General features: G+C 47.7%; 1 protein-coding gene across 2 annotated transcripts in view; it reads right to left on the bottom strand.

The window, feature by feature from the left end:
- Positions 1–18,027, bottom strand: part of PSD3 (pleckstrin and Sec7 domain containing 3) — a 112,030-nt gene that overhangs the window by 52,863 nt on the left and 41,140 nt on the right. For both annotated transcript variants that reach the window (XM_050330221.1, XM_050330222.1), the window contains 5 exons: positions 17,715–17,921; positions 17,529–17,609; positions 11,235–11,347; positions 8,953–9,011; positions 5,283–5,372 (listed from right to left, as the gene is read on the bottom strand). In XM_050330221.1, the coding sequence (XP_050186178.1) occupies positions 5,283–5,372; positions 8,953–9,011; positions 11,235–11,347; positions 17,529–17,609; positions 17,715–17,921 (550 nt within the window). The remainder of the gene's footprint in view (positions 1–5,282; positions 5,373–8,952; positions 9,012–11,234; positions 11,348–17,528; positions 17,610–17,714; positions 17,922–18,027) is intronic.

Genomic DNA, 18,027 nt, shown 5'->3' with positions numbered 1-18,027 from the left:
TCCTGGAGTGCAAAACGAAAATACACTTGCATTTGAACAAGGCAGGAAGGTGTCAGGATCTCTGTTACTCAAGAGATACAAAGCAATGCACGCACCATCAAAACCTGGTTCAATTCACACTTCCACATAGGCACTGTGAGTGGTTAATACTCTTAAAAGGCCAAATGACAACTCCTAAAAAATTGCAAGCCAAAGGAAACAATGATCATCACAGCAGGAAGGTTCTCACCAAGAATGGAGAGGAGTGAAGATAAGTCAGATGTTCCTTCAGTCACTATGGCTCCTGTGCCTCCTCAGAGAGTGAAAGGAAAGTATTCTTTCACAAACAACTGTTGAAGACTAGGATTAATGATTTCATCCTGCATTCCCTGACTTTTACACTGCCAGATGAGACTCTGCTGTCTCCTAGCAGCTGAAAGGGGCCTTCAGCAACAGATCTTCCATTTCATACAAATAAGAAATGGCCCAGAAATATTATTTCCAACAGAAATATTTTTAAGAGGAAAAACTTGAGTTTTTGGGAGGGAGAAACCTCTAGGTAGGGCTCTGTCTTCTTCAGTGAAGCAAAGACACTTGGTCCCCTCCAGCCCCTCCTCTGCCCACAGCCGCAGGGTGCTCCAGCAGTCAGTGCTGTCCTTCTGGGGCCCTTCTGGCATGCTGTCACATGCTCCTGGTCTCCCCAGATTCATCAGGCTTCCCTGGAAGGTGGGAATTTCTTGCCATAAAGAGAGGAAATGGATGGCGTGCAGAGACTGCTGATGAGAGCAATTAGGGTGTACACAGCAGCCTGATTAGTGTGATTTCCTCTGTGTAAAGGAAGGGCTGGGGGTGTGCAGCAAGGAGTTAGCCACCTGATGCTCATTCCCTTTTCTCTGCTAAATACCTGAAATGACTGGAACGGATGAAGCAAGATGCCACTAATTCGCTTTACACTGAGTGTTCGTTTTGGAGGGCTTTTAAAGGGGACTTAAAAAAAAAAATAGAGAGAGGAGACAGAAAGACAGTGCCAAAAAAAAAAAATAAAATCCTTAATTAAAGTGCAGGGAACTGACAGCAAAATTAGATAAACCCTACCTTGCAGCTTCTACAGGAAATTACATATCCCAGGAATCCTGATCAAGAATTCAGATCATTTAGGAAATTAAGGAGGGCTGGAGAGTTCAGCACCAGCAACTCTTAAGTTAATTTGGTCACTTCATTACAGTGCTTCTGCAGGAGATAAGGCCTATCCAAAAAACAGCCTTTGAGAAAGAGCAGATCTTTTAAGCAGGATTGGCGTCTTTTCCCCACCAGAAGCCCCTTTCAGGACGATGCTAGCCAAGTCCCTGCAAGGTGGCAAGGTGAAGACACAGTGGCCAGCACAGCGCTGGCACTTTATCTGTAGGGACAAGAGTGCTTGTAGGAACGGAAGCAATCATACACGGCCAAAAGCAGGCTCTTTTCAAGCCCATCTCCTTCTCATTCCAGAAAATCTTGAGAAGACCAGCCTTAAAGAAGGCTATGGTGCCATTATGGAGTGTCACTATACCAGATTAAAGCTGGTATGAGCATGTGAGAAAGGAACAACTCCTACACTGTAATCATGAGGTTTTCGACATTGCCAAACTGTCAGACTGATTTTGTTATTTTCCAAGTAGGGAGACCCTAGTCATGGCTTCCCTTTCTATGGGTGTAAGAGAAAAATGGTCTGGCCATGACTCTCTTGGGCTAACAACACACAGGTTGAACTTAGTTGTTTTATCTGTTTCTGCTGTTAAACTCTTCAGCTCTCTCATTCATGCTGGTGCTCCTTCTCTCCTTCTGCTCCTTAGCTCTGCAGCATCTGCAGCAGCTACTCTGGGATGCTGGGTAACTCCACTCTCAGGAGATGAGAGCTGCAGCTGGGTCCCTCTGTCGCTCTCAAGTCCCTGTAAACCTGTCACTCATCCCCACCTGTAACTGCTGGTAATTATGTGATTCACTAACAGCCTTAGGAGCAAGCACCGAGCCACTCCAGAGCACAGTACTGCAGCACCAACTAGAACACACACTGGGCACAGCTCCTGGTATTCAGCACTCCTTCCAACGCCTCAGCTCACCAGAACAAAACGACCTTTGCTACACTGCAAGATCAAGGCTGAAATTCAGGATTACCTTGCCTGATCACGGCTTGGCACAATATAAAATTTATTTGTGTGCTTGGACTGTGACAGCTCAAAGGACGGGAGTTTCAAAAAGTCTTCTTGCTTTTGAAAAAATTAACTTTCAATAACCTTAGTCTGTCTGATTTAACAGACCTGACTCACCTTCTCCATCAGCCAGACCCACAGAGATAGATGACCCTGATTAACACTGGAGAGAAATATCTCAGCTTGGGAATCCAGTTCTCATTTACAAGGAGTTTGTTCCAGTTTGAAGGCATACAGGAACCCTGAAGTTAAGTATAAACTACCGCTCTCTGGTCAGAATGCACTGGCAGTACACAACTGGAAATCAGGCTACTGTCTCCATGTCTAGTCTTCACTAGCAGCTGATGGCAGATAAATGGGATGTGTGATGGACAGTCAAACAGGAGCTGAGTTGGAGTAAAAGGCAAGGTACATATATCTGCTTGCCTGGCAAAGTACTGAATACATGAATACTGAAAGCAGATCCCATGTGGAGAAGCATACCTTTAATCACAGTTTGGCACATTTGTCTTTATGGGTCCCAACTTTAAAAGCAACCTCAGATCTGACTAAAGGAATGAGGAAAAAGAAAAGGCAATGAATCTTTGTGCAGATGGGTTGTATGAAAGCAAAACTTTTTTCAGTGTTAATGAACAGACAGCAAGACACAAGGCGAGCAAGATCATATTAGCATTTCTCATTTCTACCTCTAACCAGAGTAAAATACCTGTTCTCAAAACACTGCCAGTGGCACACTGAGAATCAGGTCATGAAGGCCTTGTGTGTTTACCAAAAACTGCTCTCATTGTTGGGAAAAAACTTAATAAAACAAAAAGACGGCTCCTTCAGAGAAGTGTAAAGAAAGGAGCAATTGGATTTGATGTCCCCAGTTTTCTCAGGCTGATCTCATAGAAGTGTGTCATTCCTCACATGCTGATGTCCGCCCCTTGATGGGTTGTATCTTCCTATCCAGACAAAACACTCAGGGCCACTCTCTGCACTCAGCAGCACTAAGGGTAAAGGGACCGAAGACAATGTTTGATCAATGCCTGTCAATGCCTGGATAGCCCAAGCAGTATTTGCACGCCTTGCTCTGTGAACTGGATGCACAGTAAATGCTGCACAGAGCTTCACAAGCCCTGGATGAAAACTCCGCTCTCCCCGGTCTTCTTTCCCCTCCAGCATTGTTCAGCTTTGCTCCAGGACTCAGCAGAGCTGCAGAGCTTCATGGAGGGGTGCAGCAGAGCTGTGAGGAGAACACAGGGAGACTGGAGAGGCAGAAAAGCCCACTTGCTTCCCCATGGGTCTGCATTACTCACCCGTGGGTGCTCTGGACCTCACTCCCACAGGGACACACTGCCACCCTGTGGAAACTGCTCTTCCTCTCCCAGGCTGGGGAAGGATGCGGGGAGATGGCTTGCAGCCTCTCCAAAGCTCATTAGCTACACTGCTAATGCAGCAGCAAGCCAAATGCACTTTGGTGCTGCGCTGAAGCAGAGCTCTGTGAATTTAATTTATTGGGACTAATGCAAAATTAATTTCTGCTAAGTCTTTGTAATTGCACATTCAGCGGCAGGGTGGCTGCTGCGGACACAGTAGATATTGAAATGCACAATTACTGCCACTCACTCCACTGATAAATTAAAAATCAAGGGTCAGTTCATCAGCCAATCTTCAGACAAGCCGAGATGAGAGACCAAGGCTGAGATTCACCTCTGTCCCCAAGACATCAACGCAGCACACAGGAAAAGGCAGAAAGCCCCAGGTAAAGTGTGACAGCAAATGACAGCAAACTTCTTCTGTCTGTCTACATCCAAAAAATCCTGAGCCCTGATCCTTGCTTTGGATAGGCTGGTGAAGAGCCAGGCAGCTTTAGCATTAGCAGGTGAGCACTAAACACCAAGGAACAGCCCCAGCTGCATAATTCTGTCAGCAGGAAAACAAACAGCAGGTGAGCACCAGTGGAAGTCTCTCATCAGTGCACTCAGAAGGTTATTTAAACTCAGTTTGGAGATCTACTTATTCAATGAGGGCTGTAATTAGCCTGCAAATTAATCTCAACACATCCCTCTATGGCAAACTGAGAAATGAGATTCCTTGGGGGAAAAATGAATTTAAGTGTTGCTGCTGACAGATGAATATTCCGTATCAAGACCTAAAAATTAAAGATGTTAAATCTAAAATAAAGGGGTGTTGAGTTTATATTCCTCACTACTTAGTAAGATCTCAGGCAGGAGGGCTCAACAAAAAGCTCCCTGAAGAGGCCAGAGAAACTGAAGAAATTACCAGTACTAGCAAACGAAGTCTGCCACTTGCAACCATGCAGGTACATCTGTATTTCACAATGGGCCTGACACAAACCCACAGAAGAGATAGCAGCTCTTTTGATTTATTTCAGTAGGCTTTGGGTCAGCTCTCAGATGCAGAGGCCTCTTATTTTTATTTCCATCACAAAAAAATAAAATTAAAAACTCCACACACTGCACACCTGCCTTCATTCAAAGAGACTGCTGTTTCATGCCAGCAATCAGACAAAAAAGAAGTGAAACATTCTCATTATTACTGACAATGAAACAAGATTTGTCCCGCTCAGCCTTCTTGCCTGTTCTTCAGATTTAACTCCTGGCACAAACTTAATGAACAAAACCCGAAGCAAAGCAGCCTGTGCCAGACAGCACATTATAATCTGAAATTACATCTCCAGTTCTAATGTGAAAACCCCAAAGCACCTTTGATGAAAAAACGCACATGCCCTCGAGACACAGAGAGATCGAGATTAGTTCTGATGTATTCAAGGTCAGAACCAACTGGCTGCTTCCGTCCAGTGCAATCAGGAGACAGCGCTCTGGGTTGGCGTGGGCACAGCAGTTTACAGGGCACACGGCTCTGGAGCCAGCCCTGCTGGAGTTCAGTCTCGCCTCCCTGTGCTGCAGAGAATCTTGATCACTATCAAGAGAAGGCAAGGGGGAAAACAACACAACAAACACTGTATGTATTATGTATGTTCCGGGAGGAGAAATGTGCCCATCGCCGGTCACGTCTGGCAATTCAGGTTCAGGAAATGCAAGACCGGTGTTGGGTTTTGAAGCTTCCCTCAGTAAAAACGAGACCCACGTTCTGGGGTTAATTCCTTACCTTCAACAGCCCCTTCGGGAAGTCTTTGCCGTCGTTCATCCCCTGAAGGTTAGCAACGAACTCCTGGCAGGTCATCTTCTTCCCAATGTTCTGGAAGGGATGTCAGAGAAACACAGCATCATATTCCCGCTGCTTTCCGAAACGACACGAGCGAGCAACATCAGATTAAATGCATCTCCCTCGCTCTCATTTAAGCCCAAGGCAGGCAGCTGTAAGAAAGCATTCACGAGATTGCTCAGAGACAAGCATCCTTGTATGCATGTAGCTAGAAAAGGGAAGGTGCTTCTGCACCGAAGGGCCCACACATTCATCCAAAAAGAAAAACAACTTAACACTGGGGGTAATGAAGAGGGCAATGATGAAGCTCTCTAGTATCTCCATGGTGCCTTACATCCACATGTCTCAAAAGGCTCTACCAGCCTCTGATGGAAAAGCTCTACTTGAATCTGCTGTGGGGCACAATGAAACAGCTGACTGAGGCCCTTTCCAGACCCTTCTCTTACAATTTCCAATGCTCCCTTCAAGTAGCAACTGCCCTGAGTTGCAGTACGATGCCCAGAAGCGGCCATTAGCTACTCTGATTAACAGGCTGAGGCTGCCTTGACATTTCCATAAGATTGTTCTTATTTCTTTCTTCTCTGTTCTCTCTTCTCTTATTCTCAGACTGAAAGTCGTCCAACTGAGCCACAAACGGCAAAGGAACAGCTATGTTCATGTAGGATCCAAACTGTTCCACACAGAGGCTTGAGGCTGCCCTGACTGCTCCTGAATCCCAGTCTCCCATCACCCCTCAGAGAAAGCATCTGTACTCAGTCCCCCAGGTGCTAGAAGTCCCCTGCTTAGCATGTGGGGATCCTTGTGAGTGGGCAGCAATGACAACACTGCACTGATAAAAAAGAAAACCAAAGAGATCTGAGGAAAGAAAAGCAGCCTGAGGTGAGCTGTGAAACATGGTAAAAGGCAGAGGATAAACAGGGCTCTGTGATGATCGTGGTATCTCTGGGGATGGCACTCTGCCAGTCAAGAGGAGGTGGTGAAGATGACTTCTCCATGGTCTAAGGGTATGCTTTATCTGCAGAAATACAGTGGAAGAGCTTTGTGCAAAGATGGTGTCTTGGGCTAGAACCAAGAGCCCAAATCAGTGCACAGGTGAAGCCCAAAGGAAAGCACCAGTTGGTAAAACAGGTCATTTAATGCTACAGTTACATGACAGCTTGGACTGCACATCCTCTACTTCCCTTTCATAATGTCTGATTAGGGAGAGATGGAAAACCACCAAACCTTGACCATCGGCCTCACCTACCCAGAAAAGAAAACCCCACAGCTTGTGGCCAGCACAGACCCGCAGGAAGAAGGCAAGAAATAACACCGGAACAACGCATGGCTTCCCACAACAAGAAGGTTCCTGACAACCCAGTCTGGCTGTAACTCTGGCTCTCTGGTTGCTAAGCTTGCAGAACACAGCTCACAGCTGCAGCCTTTAGGTGCAGGCTGGGGCTGGTCTAATAGACTTGCAAACGCTTTCCCTTCTCCCTGAGACTTCAGCCTGCTTCTGTTTCTTTCCTCCATGCAGTAGTTTGCAGCTTCCCCACAGTGAACAGCAGATTCAACAGATTCCCAACAGATGTGCCTGGTGGTTTAGAGATACCTTAAGAGTCTGGGTGATGACCTCCGTGCAGAGGAGCAAGCATGCACCTCCAAGACACAGCTAGCCAAAATTAGTTAGTTACTAAGAGAATTAAATGTGACAAGACAGGGAAAATAGAGGGATAAGTAAGAGTTTGTCTACAGGAGTTAAAGGAAGTGTGAACTGAAGGCAGAGCAGCTGCACCACAGCCCCACAAGCAGTTGAGCTTATTGTGAAATAACTCTGCACTTATGATCAGTAAGTCAGTAACAAATGGAGCTCAGTGTAGACAAGCCCCGGTGACTCATTTGCTTCCTGCTCCAGCAGAATCCTGGTAAGGATGGGGCAGACCATTACCTTTGTTAGGAAACAGGCAATTAGGCATATCTGCAAGGGCTGCATTCCAAGTCAAAAATGCCAAACTTACCACCTATGTGGAAAAATGCAAAGCAGCAAGAGGAAGATCAAAATTACAGGAAATCAGAGGGAACATGACGACACACACATGACACAACACAACAGGAGTCTGGCAAATACTACAGCTGCATATATGTAAAAACACACTGTCAACTGCCAGTGGGGTAAACCTCCAAAGTGACATACTGCAACAACCAGTCATCCAGGCTTCAGCTGCAAATCAGCAGCAGAAATGATGGGTCACAGCTGGATTATTTATTTATTTACTCCAGTACCTAATGAAGACAGTAGAGCCCACTAAAGAATGGCAGGGAGCAATGGGAATTGTTGCCAGGCTGATGAAATGACCATTTTTTCTCCCTCCCTGGACTGTGAGGCCAGCGAGGCCGGAGAGCAAGAACCCCAGGGTGTTCATTGCTCTGGGGAGCAGGATATCTGTGCATGACATCTCAGCTGTGCTCAAGAGAAGCTGTGTGTGCTAAGAGTCAAACTGGGACATGCTCCTGTACCTCTGCTCACTCTCACATGATGCGCTCCTCAGCTGGGGAAGGCGAAGCCTTCAGAGAAAAAATTCTTCACAATTCCCTTCTCCCTTCTGCTTCTACAACTTTCAGACAAAGGCAGGTGGGCCTCAAAACTCCTTGTGAAGAATACTCAAGCCTTGGTTTCATCATCTGCACCCATCACAGAGCTGCACCCACGGGGGCTGAGCAGCCCTTGGTGACAGACCCAGGTTGCCTCCAACTCCTGCTGCCCAACCCACCATCCTTGCTGTCTAAGTTTCCAATTGACATCCTCCTGGAAGAGCTCTTGGAAGTGCAGCAAAGGGTCTCAGCCACAGAGAAGCCCCAGAGCCAGCTGGCTGAAGACATTGATCCCCCATGCTATTACGCCACGATCCCTGTGTTCTCCCCTCTCCATCCTAACTCCAGGGTAGAGAAAGCCTCCCATCAGCATGGGAATACCATGCATAGCAAGCATATTGCACCATGGGTGCTGAAATGCTCATCCTAGGGCTGCTGGCACCCTGCACCAGTGTGACTAAGAGGACTCAAACCAGAGTATTGCTTCCCCCCCAAGGCAGGCAGCGGGGAGAAGTGTGCAGTGGGGGGAACAGAGGGCTCCCACTCAGCATGCCCAGGTCCACCCCCCACTCTCTTGGCTCTGTGCACACTGACCATTAGTCTGGCTGTGCAAAAACTCTAGTTTCACCAGATCTGCCCCCTGCAACTGTCTGCCTGCAAACATCACCTTCCCTCTGTGACATTCCTAAAACTTCTGCACCGCCCCCCTCTTTCTTCTGCCTTCCCACGTGTCTTTACACGCAGTAAAGGGGAAGTCAATCCCATCCACAGCTTCCTGGTCAGGGCCAGCTGCTGTAACTACAGAAGGATGGTAAGCACACCAGAAAGACAGGGGCCTGAGCACTCAGAGTATTCTCACACATTATGGCAAAGCAAGGCACAGTGCCAGCTCACACGTGACTGGTAAGGCATGACGGAAAGGCCTGCCCAGGACAACAGCCTGGGAGTGCAGACTTCTCACTGTTTGGTGTCTGCAGGGGCTTTAGGAGCAGGCCAGCAGAGTATTGATAGGAGCAGTCTACACAAAGCTGTGCATACTCACGTGGCCATGCAGGTCTGTGTTCAGCAGCATCATGGCACAGGTGAGACAGTGAACTCCATCTGCAGAAAGAGACAAAACAAGAGTCACGTGCAGACCCCAAAGTGGACCTTTAAGAAGAGCTGAAAATGAGCCTCATAGCCTAACTGCGTCTGTTCCCTCTACAAGAATCTGTTTTATCAAGAAATACACATAATTAAATAAATGAACAATGAGGTCATCACACAGCTGCCAAACTAGAACAGTCTTTCTTTCATCTTTTAGTAACTGTCAGAACTATCTTGCAGCACCCATGGATGAGGCAAACCAGACAGGAAACTAGACAGGTGACCACGCTGTCACCCTTTGCTTACTAATACCAACACCACAGCCTGAATTAACACCTTCCTCTTCATTTAATTCAGAGCAGAAAGGAAAGAGTAAAACACATCCATTCTTGTGTGCAGAGTGGATGTAGCACAGTATGATGTTTTCCTCCTTTTCTGGCTCCCTCCTCACATTCAGGGCTCAGTTAGAATGGATTTTGGAGAACTTCTGTCACCTATTTACGGTGCCTTGGCTCTATCTTGGGTAGAGAGCACTCCAGGGGTCTCTAAGGTGGTGCAGTGCCCAAGCAATGAACTAGAAGAGACAGATTCATAGAACCATAGCATATATTTGGAAGAGACCCACAAGGACCATCAAGTCCAACTCCTGGCCCTTCACAGGACCGTTCCCAAGAGTCACAGCACGTGAGAGCATTATCCAAACACTTCTTGAACTCAGATAAACTTGGTGATGTGACCACTTCCCTGGGGAGCCTGTTCGAGAGCCCAACCACGCTCTGGATGAAAAGCTTTTTCCTGATATCTAACCTAAACCTCCCCTGGCACAGCTTCATACCATTCCCTCAGGTTCTGTCACTGGTGACCAGAGAGATCTGTGCCTGACCCTATTCTTCCCCTCGTGAGGAAGTTGAAGACTGAGATGAGGTCTCTCCTATGCCTCCTTTCTCCAGGTTGAGTAAACTAAGTGACCCCACTACTTCTCCTATGGTTTTCCCTCTAGACCCTTCACTACCTTCGTATCCCTTTTCCAAACACTTTCTGATGGCTTTATATCTTCCTTATATTGTGGTGCCCAAAACTGCACAGAGTGCTAAGATCACGGGCAAAGTGTGCAGGACTCCCTTTGATCTAAATGCTTACTCAGGCTCAGAAGTGACAATTTCCCTCTCGCACCCCGGACTGGAGTGAGGACGCCTCATCAACAGGCAAGTCATTATTTCAGTCTGGCCATGATGCACCCATTCCACCTGACTGCCTACAGCGTCTTGGAACTAAAAAGGCAATAGGCAGAGGGCACAGATACCATAGGAGCAGATCCTGTCTTACTGCTAACTCTTCCCCTCCCCAGCACATCAGCCAGTAAAGCTGAACAGGAGCAAAGTGGACAAACATCACCCCACTGCAACAGGGGCAGGTCACAAAGCAAGGGGTAAGGAAGCACTGCAGTACTTCCAAGAGTGGCAGTTCTTTCTCACTCACACTTGAGACTAAAGGTACAGCTTAACCCCAATGGCTGCTTTCCTTTTTGTCCTCCTCCCTCAGTGTGTGACCAGCTCATGCTGCAATCGCAGGGCCATGTGGCTCTGCCAGGGCGGCTGGCTGAACACAGCAGCTGCGCCAATGGACAGTTTGTCCTCTTCTCCAATGCCAGTTTTTTCAGGTTTGATCTGTGTGCTTGTTTGTTTTCCTCATCCATTTCAAAAATGACTGAAAACATTGGCAAGGAGGAGGCACTCTGACTGATGTTAGCTAGTCAAGATAAAACCATGCCAGAGTCTGGATACGGCACCCAAAATTCACCCCCACAACTGGCAAGAACTGGCATGCCTGCTGCCAGTGCATGCAGACACACAAGCAGTGAGTGGAGTACGGAAAGAAAACAATTTCTCTTCCACCTGAGGTGGGACCTATTCTTGTCCATGTGTGTAAGAGTACAAGTGCCTCCACACACTGAAGTCAGTGAGAGCGGGAACTACAGTGGAGGACATTCAAATACGGGAAGCTGCAACTGAGGATTTATACTGAGGAGGCCTAAACACCTCTCCTGCTGGGGATAAATATAGATTTTCCACAACTATGTGTGGAGAATGTGGAGGGTTTCAGTGCTGACCACAGGGAGTCTCTAAAGTGTGGTGTGGCAACTTCCCAGCCTCAGTTGCCAGGCATACACCCCACATGCTGTTGAAGGTGAGAATGACAGGAGAAAACCAAATACCGCAGTATCAGAAACAAAGTTACCTTGAGAAGAAATCGTGTTTGGGTTGCACTGGTAGTATCGGCTGGAGAAGTGGATTAAAACTCTCTCTCGTTCCTGAGTTTCTCCCATAAGCGAAAAGGCTTTAAAGAAACTCCTAAAAAAGAGCAGGGGGAAAAAAAAGTGAAATTAAAGTAATAAATCTCTTTTTTGCTTCACACAGTGCACAGAGCAAAGTACACTTCACAGAAAGAAATAAGTAAGCACACACCAGACATTAAGTTCCAAAGAGGCTTTCTAGGAAAATGGGCTATCATTCTGTGTGCAGTTAATTCCAGCATTATAGTAAATGAAATGAAAGTTAAATTACCACTGGTCTCAGACACAGAACATACAAAATAATACTTAATTCCATCATTTGAAAGAGCTCTTCTTATTTTTAATATTTTTCTTTTATTTGGGGAAGGAACTGGAGCGGGTGTTGTTTATGCAAGACAAGCATCCAGGATGTTCTCTGTCCTCTTCTAATTCCCTGTCACCCCTGCATCTTTTAACTTGACACTCATTAGTACTCCCCTCTAAATCAGAGGAGCTACTCCAGGTGGTGAAGTCAAGCAGGCACAGAGCAGACTCAGAGCTCACTCCAAATGTGTGCTCCTCCTTCCAGAGGGTATCCTATCAGATTGGCCAGGACCACACCAGCCACCTTGCAGGGGGCAGTGTGACTACCTGACCTGCAGAAATTATCTGGGCAAGAGTTGCAGGGGGCAGAAGAGCTGCAACATCTCCCACTGAGCTTCAACAGCAGGAGGAGTAACCCGGCCCTCCTGTGTTCTTGCTCACGGCGGTCAAGGGTACAGGGCTGGTGCACCCACGGGGCTCGCTCATTACAGCCAGTCAGCCTGGGCAGAGAGGTGGGGGACACACACACATTGCACTTTTACTGCGACACTTGAACACCCCTCCTCTTAACCACACTGCCGTCCCTCCTCCTGGAGAAACGTGCCTCACAGCCAAAGGCGACCTTCTGCGTTCGTTTCTCAGGACGCTTCTGGGAAAAGCCTGAGAACACAAACCTTCTGGGTCCGAAGTAAGACAGCATGCAGAATGAGTGTCTAATAGACAATTCTTAAATATCCCATAGGACTGAAACTAAGACCAAATCTGAGAGGCACCTTGCTGGAACAAACACGTCTATCCAGTCTCGATGCACAGACTTTAATTTTTTCTCTTTGATGTTAAGGGCAGAGACGGGTCGTACTTGCAACAATCTCACATCCATAAAGAGTGTGATCTGCCTGGCAATAACTTAATTTCTCACATGTAATGTACTGCAAATAACACAATTCACAGGCAGATACAAGTGAGTCTTCACAGGGTTTCTCTGTCCTTCCTACCCTGTGCTCCTGTCCTGGTTCCAGCCAGGACAGGATCGATTTTTAATTGAAGGGCTTCCAATCCTCTTGAAGGGATATCCAGTTCATATTTACAAGTGAGAAACGACCAGAAGTAGAGGAGTCCTGCCTCCAGCCAGGTGGAGGAAAGGGACAGTCGGATCTATTGGACCATGTGGATCTGATGGCCTGGCACATCAGACCCAGAAGGATATAAGGTTTTAGTTGACACCAGCACACACTGTACCCTGATGCCATTGAGATATGCAGGGCAGAATTTCTCTCTACTTCTGTGGTGGCAGTGTGATCCCAACAGCCGACTGTACTGGAAGCTGAAGTGAGCCTGACTGGGAACAAATGGCAAAAACACCCCCTTGTGACTGGCCCAGATGCCCTGTGCCTCCTTGGCACAGATTACTTCAGGAGAGGGTATTTCAGGGACCCAGAAGGGTATGGCTGGACTTTTGGGTGAGGTGATGTAGAGAGAGAGGAAATGAGACAGGTGAATACCCTGCTTGATCCCTCAGAGAACTTCTCTGCTGTGGGACTGCTGAGGGTTGAAGAATAACAGGTACTCGTGGCTACCACAAGAGTGCACTGTCAACAGCACCGCACCAACCAGGACTCTGTGACCCCCATCCGTGAGACAACTCCTGAACTGGACAGCCAGGGACTGGTCAGCAGGCTCACTCACCCTTTAATAGTCCTATACAGCCAGTGTATAAACCCAGTGGAGTGTGGAGACAGCAGATTATTGTGGCCTGAACAAAGTCACACCACCACTCAGTGATGCTGTGCCAGGCACGCTGGAACTTCAGTACAAACCGGAGTCCAAGGCAGCAGAGTGGTATGTCACCACTGACACTGTTAATGCATTCTTCTCCACTGCTTTGGCAGCAGAATGCAGGCCACAGTTTGGTTTCACCTGGAGGGACATCCAGTACACCTGGAATTGACTGTCCCAGGGGTGGAAACACAGACCCACCATTTGCCATTTACTGATCCAGACTGCACTGGGAAAGGGTGGGGCTCCAGAACACTTGCAATACATTGCTGACATCACCATGTGGGGCAACACAGCAGGGGACGTTCTGGGGAAAAGGCAAGATAATCCAAATCCTCCTCAGCCCAGTCTTGCCATAAAGCAAAGTAAGGTCAAGAGACCTGCCTAGAAAATTCAGTTTTTAGGAGCAGAATGGCAAGATGGACATTGTGAGATTCCAGTGGACACGGTCAACCAAACAGCAGCTGTGTCCCTATCAACCAGCAAAAAGGAAACACAAGCTTTCCTAGGCACTGTGGGATTTTGAGAATGCATATTTCAGATTACAGTCAAATTGTAAACCCTCTCTATCAAGAGGCCTGGTAGAAGAATGATTTTAAGTGGGGTCCTGAACAACACCACACTTTTGAACAAATTAAACAGGAGACTGTTCATGCAGTAGCCCTTGGGCCAACAGGACAGGGTAAGATGTGAAAAATGGGCTCTACACTGCAGAATGGTTTTTCCTGGAGTCTCTGGCAAAAAGCACCTAGGGAGAATTGAGGATGACCCCTGCGGATCTGGAGTTGGGGATACAAAGGATCCGATGCCTACTACACCCCACCTGAAAAAGAAATTCTGGCAGCTTATGAAGGGGTTCAAGCTGCTTCAGAAGGGATTGGTACCGAAGCACAGCTCCTCCTGGCACCCCAAATTCCCATGCTGGGCTGGATGTTCAAAGGGAAAGTCCCTTCCACACATCATTTCAGCCTCACAGACACCTGAGACAGAGAGCACAATATTGAGTAGGTGTATGATATTCCCTATCATGCCCCAGCCTCTGGGAAAATTGAACAGTACAACGGACTGTTAAAAACCACATTTAAAACAATGGGTGGTGGGACTTTCAGACACTGGGATCTACATTTAGCAGAGGCCAGCTGGTTAGTTAATAATAGAGGCCCTACCAATTAAGCTGGTCCTGCCCCATCAAAACCTCCATGCAGCGTAAAAGGGGATAAAGGCCCTGTGGTGCATATGAGAACTACGTTAGGGAAGACAGTTTGGATTAGTTCTGCCTCGAGCAAAGGCAAACCTGTGGGGTGGCTTCTGCTCAAGGACTCCAGTGTACTTGTTGGGTGAGGCAGAGGGAAGGGGAAACACAATGTGTACCTAAAGGGGATTTGACTTTTGGGTGAGAACAGTCTGTAATGTTGAATTGCGTGGTATTGGTTGCTGAATGACACTGCCACTGTGTGCCATAACCACCACGGATAATGAGTATGGACTCCTCCAGATACAGCAGTCACGAGCCTCCTGACGCAGCTTGCAACCAGCCAACAGCACACCAGCCCTCCTGCCCTGGAAGGTATTTAGGATGGACAGAATCCACAGTCGTGGACTAAATGAACTCAACAGACATTCTGGAACAACAGCCACTGACTGTGGTAATGATACCTGTGCTCATGTTTATATACATATTTGGAAGGTGTAGGATCTGGGGATGACATAGTATATAGAATAAGGAGTGGATAATGTCCTGGTTCCATCCAGGACAGGCTTAATTTCTGCAGTATTTGGGATGGGTTTACCAGTCACTGAAGTGACACTGACAGGCCTGTGGTTTCCGGGGTCATCCTCCTTGCCATTCTTGAACACTGTCCAGCTTACAGTCAACTGGGACCTCCCCAGATTCCCAAATCATTGAGAGAGGCCTCATGATGACATCAGCTAGCTCTTCGAGTATTTTTGGATGAATTCCACCAGGCACCATAGACTTGCAGGGATCCAGCTGGAGCAGCAGATCCCACATAACTTCAGGGTCGACTGGGAATTTAGCATTCTCACAGCCATGGTTGTCCAGCTGAGGGCACTGGGACCCACTTAGCCTATAACTGGTGTTGAAGACAGAGGCAAAGAAAGCATTAAACATCTCTGCCTTGTCTATGTCCCTCTTTCTGAAATTACCATCTTCATCCTGTAACAGGCCAAAGAGATTTCTGCACTGTTTTTTTCTACTGATTCACTTAAAAAACCTCTTTTTATTGTCCTCCACAGTACTGGCCACCTTCAAGTCCAACTGAGCTTTGTCCGCACGAATTTTCACCCTATAGTGGTGAGCAGCATCTCAGTACTCCTCCCACATCACCTGACCTTGCTTTCACTGGGCATACACCTTCTTTTTTTGCCTTAGATCCAGAAGAAGATCCATGGTCACCCAAGCCAATCTGCTTCATCTGCTTGACTGCAGACATTTTGGAATTGCCTGCTCCTGTGCCCACAGGAGGTGGTGCTTAAAAAGTGACCATCACTGATGGACCCCAGCACCTTCAAAAGCATTTTTCCAGGGGACCTGACTAACTACTAACCTGAGTAGCCTGAAGTCTGCTCTCCCCATGTCCAGGGTTGGACTCCAGAATGGACTCTGAGAGGGGCTGGAGTAGCCACTCCACCTCCTCCCCTCCTGCAGAGGATGCGAGCAATGCACGCTGGAGATGCCTGGGCAACGTGGGTCCAGTGTGGAAGCAGAGCAAGACAATGAAGAAACAACCCTTCCCAAGTCTCAGACTTGTCACTGAGGCTGCACAACAGCCTCCCACAGCCTGGGGGTAGCATGGTCTGGGCGGCTGCCATGGGCTCCAAAATGCTCGGCAAACCACAGCTTGTCCGCGAGCCAGCAGCAACAGGGCTGTTACCTTTCACTCTCTGCAAAGTGCAAGGCAGTATGCCTCTGTTTCCCCAGGCTTCAGGAGGATGCCCTGTCCCTGGCTGCTGCTGCACGCCCAGGGCACGTAGCCTACAACCGCTGCACCTACTCCTGAACCTCAGCAAAACCCTGCCTTGTTTAAGTCCCACACGAGCCTGGGCATATTTTAGAGAAGGTCATGACTATTAATATTAACAGGAGATCTACTGGGAGCAGAAACCTCCCTAAATATGGGCCACAAAGCAATTAGGTGTTGGGTTTCACAATTTAAAAGAAGGCTATATTTAGCATTATGCTTCAGGGCTGTTAGAACCTGGAAGGAGCAGCAGACCTCCCACTGCTGCAGCAGCTCGCACCCTGAGCGGGTGCTCCAGCTTGGCTCCGCTCTGCCTGCCTCAGGAGCAGGCAGTTCATGCTAATGCAGGCATGTTTCATTTCCACCACCTTCAGCAGGCAGGACTCTGGGGTTTCCTTGCTCACGGGCTCTGCCATGCTCTGATGGCACCAGTAACTCCTGGAAACGCACTTGCAAAGGGACTGAGAAGTGCATGCACAGCTCCTAGCTTAAAATCATTAGAAAAAAAACAATATCCCACTTAGGTAACCTCAGCCAGACAATTTAAACCCATTTTAAATCCCTTTAAACACCAGAACACAGCAACTGTGCTAACAGGCCACTGCTACACAGACTTGGTGTTCTGCCTTCTGAGAAAAAAAAGGACTGAAAATAAACACTGTTGAGGCTTGATTCCAGCATAAAAAGGAAGGAAAATTGAAGGGCTGGGTTTTCAAACACCCATGCTGGCAGCTACAGAACTCTCAACAGCATTTTCCACGTGGAAGCTTTTGCTGCTCTGCCTCAGGGAGACAGAGAGAGGGGGGCTGCCGAGCCACATCAAACCCTGCCTAAATTTAGTACACTGAAGCCAGGCAGAGCAAGCTCCACAATGTATCAGCCAGAAAGCCTGTGCAGATCAGTTGTGAGCAACACCCTAATTCTCCAGCAGTACGTGGCAGACTAGTGTGCTTACTGTACGAATGGTCACTTTTCTCCATCTCCTCGGATCAAGGACCATCTCTCAGCAGGTCCACCCAAAGATTTCCTGGAGTAGCACCCAAGTATGGCAGCACACCGAGACAAACTGAAGAGGAAAGCTCTGCCCCAAAAATGCATCACATCCCTCTCAGCACTCTCTCAAGTCCCCACAGGACTGTTGCTAAAACAAGAACATAAAGTCTGCAAACGGGCTTGTACCTGAGCGAGCAGTCCAGCGTCATGCCTGTGAAGTCGAAGAACTTAAGGTACTCCTCGGCCACAAGCTTGCTGAATTCATTGCTACAGAAAAGCAAACAAATAAATAGAGGTTATCATTCGAGAGTGAACCCCTTCTAGAACCAGCAAAGAGAACAACGTGGCTGAAAGCCTCGTATCAGCACATACTTTTTGCCCAAGTGCTTTGCCACATCAGAGCGTTTGAATCTGTCCAGATGGTAGAGGCGCTTAGCCAGGCGCCTGGCTGCTTCCAAATTGCTGCTGCTGCCATTGCTGAGATCGTGGCCAAGGGCTCCAGTGGCATCTTTCTCCTGAAGTTCATTGCTCCCCATGGCAGCACTGGAGTCTAACACCACATTCTGCAGATCAACATCGCTATGAGATGAAAAGAATACAGAAAAACAGAAAAAATAAGGTAAGATAACATTCCAGATTCCTCTTAGGATAGCAGGCAATTAACAGTACAGAGGCAAGATCACAC

Source organism: Myiozetetes cayanensis, unplaced genomic scaffold (genome assembly GCF_022539395.1).
Source record: "Myiozetetes cayanensis isolate MyiCay16 unplaced genomic scaffold, myiCay2020 scf4, whole genome shotgun sequence".
Lineage (NCBI taxonomy): Eukaryota > Metazoa > Chordata > Aves > Passeriformes > Tyrannidae > Myiozetetes > Myiozetetes cayanensis.
The sequence above is the reverse complement of the archived record's forward strand: the minus strand, read 5'-3'. Positions and strand labels throughout refer to the sequence as shown.